Source organism: Polypterus senegalus, chromosome 1 (assembly GCF_016835505.1).
Source record: "Polypterus senegalus isolate Bchr_013 chromosome 1, ASM1683550v1, whole genome shotgun sequence".
Taxonomy (NCBI): domain Eukaryota; kingdom Metazoa; phylum Chordata; class Cladistia; order Polypteriformes; family Polypteridae; genus Polypterus; species Polypterus senegalus.
In genome coordinates, this window is record NC_053154.1 from 29,827,641 (window position 1) to 29,835,954 (window position 8,314).

An 8,314-nucleotide genomic window follows, 5' to 3' on the forward strand; every position below is an offset into this window, starting at 1 on the left:
GCGCCTTCAACCCCTCCTGTCGACAAAAGTCGACATCCGCTCTAAAAGGCCTCCGGGTCTTCTTCATGAGTGAGTGGAAAAGAGATGTTGAGATCCACAGATGGATGGGGCGGTGATTGCAGTTATAAGACCACTATACTGATCTGTAGTGGTGAAGAAGAAACTGGGTCAGATGGCAAAGCTTTCGATTCACCAGTCGATCCACGTCCCTACCCTCACTGATACTCATGAGCTCTGGGTAATGACCAAAAAAATGAAATTGCGGGTACAAGCAGCTTAAATGAGCCTTTTCCACAGGGTGACTGGGCTCTTGTCAATTTTTTACTCAGCCATCCTTGAAAGTATTGTGACCTCCTCCATCACCGTTTGGTTTCCTTCTGCCTCCTCTGTTTCTAAGACTCTGCTGCAGCAGGTGATTTGTTCAGCAGAGAAAATCATTAAAAGATCTGTTCATCACCAGAGCAAAAAAGAGAGCAGGAATGATTGCAGCTGACTCCATCCAACCTAGTAGCCATCTGTTCATTAAATTGCCATCACAGGCGGGGTACAGGTCTACTGCGTACTACACACCATCTCCGCAGTTACTTTCTTCAAATTATTCAGCTCCTACATAAACTTACATAGGTTTACTCCTAACTGTTTTTGCAACATATACTGTAACTGGTTACCGTGTTGTTTACTTTGCTGTACTATTTGATATCTTTATTATTTTGTATAGTTTTTCTATCTATTTGACTTAAATATTAAAATTTGTAAATGTTTTGTTCAAGAAATTGTTGTATTTCTATAGTGGTTTGCACAGTATCAGGTTAATGGTGGTTTAAAATTGTGTTTTCTTGAGTTGGTAATGTCTTGTATCCTATGTTTTGCACCTAACCAAAGTCAATTCTGGTATGTTTCACATGCTAGCAATGAAGTGATTCTGATCTGAATATTTTATATATATTCAGTTACTGAGCGTAGTTTAACTTTGTTATTGTTTGCACAGCTAAAACAAAACAAAAACTGTGAACCAAGTTACACCTGGCACTGCAGGATGTTTTTGTACAAGCTTTCAATGAGTTTTATTTGCTGTGTTTCTGTTGCACAGTAATACACTGCTGTGTCCTCCGTCCTCAGGTTATTCATTTGTAGAAAGAAAATGTGTTTTGAATAGTCTTTAGATGCCTTGAATCGGTTTTTGATAGTGTCAGAGTGATATTGTGCACTTGTAGCAGCACCTACACTGGCGAGCCATTCCAGGGCTTTCCCAGGAGTCTGACGAATCCAGACCATCCAGTAGCTATTCACATCAAATCCTGCAGCCTGGCAAGACAGAGTGATTGATCCAGAAGACACCACCTCCTGGGATTCAGACTGTGTAAGAGTAACACTGCACTTGGAATCTAAGAAAAAAGAATTAAAGCTGTTTGTAATACTGACATTTTACTATTAAAATTATTTATTGCATTTTAGAAATACAACATTTATTAATTATGATGTCCTAAGTGATCAGTTTATAGATTAGTAATAATTCCATACCTGTAATCCAGGAGATGAAGATAATGCAAATCCAAATAAAGCTCAAAGACTGCATCATGTATAAAGCAAACCTTCACTGTGAATTCAAAAGAAATATTCACAGCTGAGAAGCTTCAGGAGGCCATCAGTCTGATTTCCTTTATTAAGGAATAGGAAAGTTGTTTTGCATAGATTTCCATCACAGTTTAGAAGACAAATTGTAATCTAAATAAGGGAATTAAGTAATCTATGTAAATTATAGTCACACACTTCATTTAATTTGTTTTTTTTTTGCCATATAGAATTAGGTATGTAATTTGCTTATCTCTGACTAAACTTTAACACACTACAGTGTATAGTGGGCAGAAATTTAAATTCTGGATCTGGAAAATTGATAAAGAAATTGAGTTCACCGAACATAATATTCCTTTGAATTAAACTAATCTGTTTGATACTGAACAAAAATGTTGCTTTGTTAAACAATTTATTGTGAAATAACTTTCAGTAATACATTTTATCAAATATGTGAAAGAAAAAGAAAGAAAGAAAGAAATTACATTATGCTTAAATGAAGCATATTGAATTAGGGTGGAGCAGTTGATCCGTCATGTTTGAAGAAATGACATGTTTAAGATATTAAAATTGCAGAGAAAGTAACTAATCCAATAATGTAAACATACTACACTGTAAGGGTGGCATTGTGGCTAGTGCTGCGTGTTATGGATCTCTTACTCTGGGTCTAAATCCAGTGTTCATCTTTACCCTACTTTTAACAGCCCCACTCCTAATTATGGTCAATGAAGATCAGGAATATGAAATTGAAAATATGTCAGATTCTATGAGATGTAGAAATAAAATTCATTACTTGGGTCACACTAAGTGTTATGCTCCAGAGGACAGATATGACAAATGTTAAAGTGACTTGGGAGAGCCAGTCTGTATAAGACAGGTTCTATTTTCTTGGTGTTAATGTGTGGACCATTATATTATGGAGAAAATTTCTGATATGGCAAAAGTGGATGTCTTATGTAGGTAGCCACTCCTTCTGTCCATCCTTGCAATTTGGAAATAGCATTTTCTTTAGAAATTTTTTAAAAGATGCTTTCACCCTCAACAATTTTCCTCAGATTATCTGCCAGCCTCTAGGGAAGTTACATACACCTTAATCAGGGTAGGAATTGATCACTGGACTGAAGTAATTATAATTACTCTGGCTTTATACCTGGTTCAAAAAGTGTCAGCCCTCTAGAATATAATCACATTTCCATTGGTGTCATTGTTAAAACATCTAAAGATTTTTACAGATAGTAATTGATTTTTTGTGTTTGGTCATAACTTTAAAAACAGTGTCCAGAGATAACATTAATTTGGATACCAACCATTTTAAAGACTTTGAAAAGCCAAGCCTGTAAAATCTCGAGCAGTTATTTTAACAAACCCTTGAACAGGAGAGCATTTCATTAAGGAGGACTAAAATGGAAAAATTCAGGAATTGAAGTGAATATTATAAAAATTTAAGTGGTAACCCCAGACAAAGGGAAGTAAAATTCATGCTTATTTCACCGCACAGTTTCAAAGGACTAAGAATAGGCTAAAACTAGCTTGTGACATTACAGGATGTACTTTTTAGCCTTGTTACACACTTCACAGGCATATACTTTTTAAATTTACTTCTCATTGAAGGCCTCCATAAATAGCTTCAGTTTAAGTCAAGCATTTTGAAGATTTGTGGATGTCATCCAGAAGCTGAGTTTTATTAAGGACTTTCTCATCGTTTCTGGTACAATAGCAAATTTATCTGGAAAATTGCAAAGGTAGTTTAGACTTTTAAAGGGATATTTAATCTCTTAGAAAACATTTGAAACATTTAAACCGCAAGTGACAGGCGAAGATTTTTCAGGATAAACATTTTTTATGACTTTCACAATTTGTTCAACTTCATCAAATTAATGACACAAGGTGTTTGTAACATCTTTTCTTTCTCCTGCTGAGTATGAAATAAAAACAGAAAAAAGTAACCAATATGTTAGTTGATTTTGTATTTGTTTAATAAATAAAATTATGGTTGGTTTAAGTTACACATTAAACCTTATTTCCCAATGTCTCCACTCTTTGAGGGAACACTTTACTTCCAATAATTTTCTCTTTCGAACTTTACAATTTTGCTTAGCAGAGGAAATTTTTTTCAGTTCAAGTATAGAGATGCAGTTTGTCAATGTCCAAAATTTTTTCAGAAAGAATAAAAATTGTGCCACTACTGGAGACATCATCTTCTAATTGCAATATTAGATTAATGTCAAGCTGTCAAAAAATGGAGTAATGAATAAAGGTTTTAGGTATGTAAAGGCTTCTTGAGCTTCAATGGTGTAACAAAATGTCCCACCTCTTTTTGGTGAGAGATATAAAGGAAACAAATACAGAACTAAAATTCTTCTCTAATTTCTTCATTAATATTTGTCAAATACTATTCAAATATTCAGCTTGCTTTATGGATGAAGGAGGTTTCCAGTTTTGAATGTAAACATCTTTCCCCGACCTACTTAAAGCCCAGAATGTGAAATTGTAAAATGTCAGTGAATTTTTATATATTTTTATATTATATCTGGCCCGGGAGCACTGGGAAGCCCTATGAACTCCAAAAGCACCCCTTGGCAATACCCACAGAACCTAACTGGGCTAAACCAACAAACTCCAAGTCCCATGATGCCCTATGGGAATCCAGGGGGGTTGCCAGCTAGCGTGCTAGAGAAGACAAAGCCATGTGAAATTTGTCTCCCCTTGGTCTTCCACACTGTCTGTGTTCAAGCTGTGAAAGCTTCCAGGTCAGCACCCTTCACAACATGAATTTATTGGTAAAAGTTTTAATATTAAGGAGTTTTATAAATCTAAGTAAAGCATACAGATACAAATGAATTCATTTTAAGTTCAAGCTTATATTCAATGCAGAGTTCATTGAGATTTTTTCATATTTACCAAAGACTAGTGATTACCATTTATTGATATTTCCATATTCAGAATGATTGGAAAGAAGTGTAATTAGGCAGCACAAGGGAGTGAAAAGACTATACTGAATGATGTTAATTCCAAAAGATTGGCTTATCTTGGACACAATAGTAAAACAGACTGGATTGGATGAAAAAAGAAAGAGAAACGGGGAGAGTGGAGAGACATTGTGGACAATGGATGGACCAAGTCTTGACAAAGAGAAAACCCCATCACAAAACCCTGAAACGTTCAGGCCAAAGGAAAGTTCAAGCTGGTTAGTGAAAGTGTGCTTCAATAGAGAAAGTGGCTGGAATGGGTGGAAACCAGTGCATTGTCAGTCTGTTGAACTTAGCAAAGGGAACAGAAGCATTCCATAGATGAAAAAGATTAGCAAAAAGATTAGCAAAAATGAGAAAACTCAACACAAGTTAGTGGAAAGGGTGACCAAAGGTGTTGAATCAAAAGTCTAGTAACAGAGAGACAGTGAAAAGGATTGACAAAGGCTTACTGGTTTAAGTAAATGGTGGTTATGTGAGTCAAAGATGCTGGTACGTATTTCCCTGTCAATCAATGAAGTGAGTGACATTCTTGTAATGTATGTTGCAGCATACAAAGGAACTGTACGTGATGGAGGCCAGATGGGTAGGCCAGGCTAGAGTCACTGAATATATATATATAAATATACTAGCAGAATACCCGCGCTTCGCAGCGGAGAAGTAGTGTGTTAAAGAAGGTACGAAAAAGAAAAGGAAAAATTTGAAAAACAACGTAACTTGATTGTTAATGTAATTGTTTTGTCATTGATATGAGTGTTGTTCTCATATCTATCTATCTATCTATCTATCTATCTATCTATCTATCTATATATATATATATATATATCTATCTATCTATATATATATATGTTGTTCTCATATCTATCTATATATATATCTCTATCTATCTATCTATCTCTATATATATATATATATATATATACCCGAGCTTGGCAGCGGAGAAGTAGTGTGTTAAAGAAGGAAAGAGAAAGAAAAGGAAACATTTTGAAAATAACGTAACATGATTGTCAATGTAATTGTTTTGTCACTGTTATGAGTGTCGCTGTGATATATATATATATATATATAGCAAAATACCAGCGCCAGCGATGTCATGTGTTAAAGAAGTTATGAAAAGAAAAGGAAACATTTTAAAAATAATGTAACATGATTGTCAAAGTAATTGTTTTGTGTATTTGGCGGCAGCGTCACAAAGTTTTTTTCGTCTAGCTGCATCAGAAAATGTACCACAACGTCTGACATGCCTCCTTTTTAGTGTTTTCTCACAGCTTGGATTGCTGCTGTCATATATATACACACACACACAAACACACACACACACACATACATACATATATATACACATACATATCTTCATATCTACATATCTATATACATATCTACATATACACATATATATATATATATATATATATATATATATATATATATATATATATATATATATATACATACCTATCTAGGTGTATAGCTTTGGTCACTGAGTGCAAGGGAAAAATAATAAAATATAGTCTATAAGTTATTAAACAGTAAAACATTAACGTTTTAAGAAGTACAGGTACATTGAGCACTACTGGAGTGGTTTCAGGTAAACTACATTTTAAAGACTGTGTAACACAACAGGTAAGTAACTAACAGCAGCTAAAATGTATATGGATCATCTCTCGGTAGTTGATCCCTTTTGAAAGGCGCTACACGACGGCTGTGGTATAGAAATTACATTTTCTATGTGAACGTTCAAATTTGTGCCTGTGGTAATGTGCCTTACCGGCATTTAAAGAAAATTAGTTTTGTGTCCTCTGCAGTGTTAAGAGAGAAAGGCTTTGGTTTGGGATAAAAGGAAAAAGGTGTAAAGAAAGGAAAGTTGCCTTTTTCTTTTATATAGTATAGAGAGATGTGTTCGCTGACGTTATGATCGCCTTGTGTAGACTGGTGAGACGTCCCGCCATTAATCGGCTGTGATGGCACTGTCAGTCCTCCACTCGTGTGCGTGTTTTCATAATCCGAGGTGAGGACCTCATAATCGTATACGTGCAAAAGAAAGTGTGAATCGCCTTAATATTATTTTGCCGTGGTGTAGAAAAGGGGTCCCGTGTTTGCACTTGTCTGGGCTATAGCGCAGGGGGAGGATGAAAAAAATTAAAAGTGCTCACTTTGACTTAAAGCAGAAGCGCAGTCAGCGTCTCAAAGGCCGGCACAGCTATGCACGCGCTGGCTGCTCGACTTTTGCTGGGCAGGAGACCACAGTTTTGCAGACACGTTCATGATATCAAAAGTCTCAGCGCTCTTTGGAGGTCATTCATATATTATATATATAGCAAAATACCCGCCCGCAGCAGAGAAGTAGTGTGTTAAAGAAGTAATGAAAAGAAAAGGAAACATTTTAATAATAACGTAACATGATTGACATTGTCATGAGTGTTGCTGTCATATATATGCCTGCCTAAATAAGTCACCCTCGCTTTGCTCTTACTTTATTTACCGTTCATTTAATCATGGCTATTGGCGAAAAATTATAAAATGGAAGGAGGATGGCTTTACCAAAACAATTATTGATGGCGAATCGATTATTCATAAAGCTTGAATTGGTGATGTTTTTCTGTGTTAACCTCATATTTTTCAGACTTCTTCTCAAACTAAGGTGGTGCGAGGATAAAATGAATCGGGATGCGCTGATCAATGTAATCGTGTACAGTACCAGGAAATCATGCATTGACAAAAGCTCCCTTTGCTTGTAATGCAAAGTGTGATTAAATGCATTATTTTTAGCGCGTTATGGAGCACATGCATCGAAGCTTCTCAGCTGTGCTTGTGCTAAGAAAAGGACAGATTTTAAAAATAACGTAACACGATTGTCAATGTGACCTTTTGTAAGTAGTGTCTGGAGGATTCAGTGTGGAGAAACTCTATAGAGACAGCGTGTGTATTAACTTGTGGATTTTTCTGTGAGTATTTGGTGGCAGTCTGACAAAGTTGCTTCGAAGACGGCATTAGCCGAGCTCAGCTCAGACCGAAATTAGATGAATGGGAGGGAGATGATGACGTGACTCCCCACCCGCCTTAACTGTCAATCCCCACAAACACAGTCTCGGAATTTGCATAAGCACACCCCTTAACCTACAATTTTAACTTAGTTATAAAGTGATCAAAACTCTCGTTTATATCCTGCGTCCTCTCATTAAACTTGTATCCCGCATTACCTGTGGGCATGTGAAACGCCAGCGGTAGCCTGTCTATGAACTTAGTTTAAAGTTTAGGTTTACACCTTGCTTTCTTTCCGAGGCAGCAACACTCATGAATATGGTAGTATATGTCACTCGCTCGCTTCTTATTGTTTTTCGCTGCGTTCTCAATTATATAATGCATGTTTTCTTAAGCGCTTTTTGCAGGTCTTCCTGGTTTTCTACGCACTGCGTTGACAGTCAGTTCACGTGATTACGTGGGAGGCGTGATGATGTCACACGAAACTCCGCCCTTCCAGCTCAACTCCATTACAGTTAATGGAGAAAAATACCTTCCAGTTATGACCATTAGGCGTAGAATTTCGAAATGAAACCTGCCCAACTTTTGTAAGTAAGCTGTAAGGAATGAGCCTGCCAAATTTCAGCCTTCTACCTACACGGGAAGTTGGAGAATTAGTGATGAGTGAGTGAGTGAGTGAGTGAGTGAGTGAGTGAGTGAGTGAGTGAGTGAGGGCTTTGCCTTTTATTAGTATAGATATATATATACTATAAAAGATGACAAGACAAATGACAAAGAGTTGGGGTGACACC

At 36.4% G+C, this 8,314-nt stretch overlaps 1 gene segment (V, D, J or C); it reads right to left on the minus strand.

Moving 5' to 3' along the window:
* Nucleotides 1–1,017: 1,017 nt before the first annotated feature.
* LOC120532857 lies at nucleotides 1,018–1,616 on the minus strand. The segment is given in 2 exon segments: nucleotides 1,018–1,385; nucleotides 1,522–1,616. Coding segments are annotated over 2 exon segments (426 nt in total).
* Nucleotides 1,617–8,314: the final 6,698 nt, after the last annotated feature.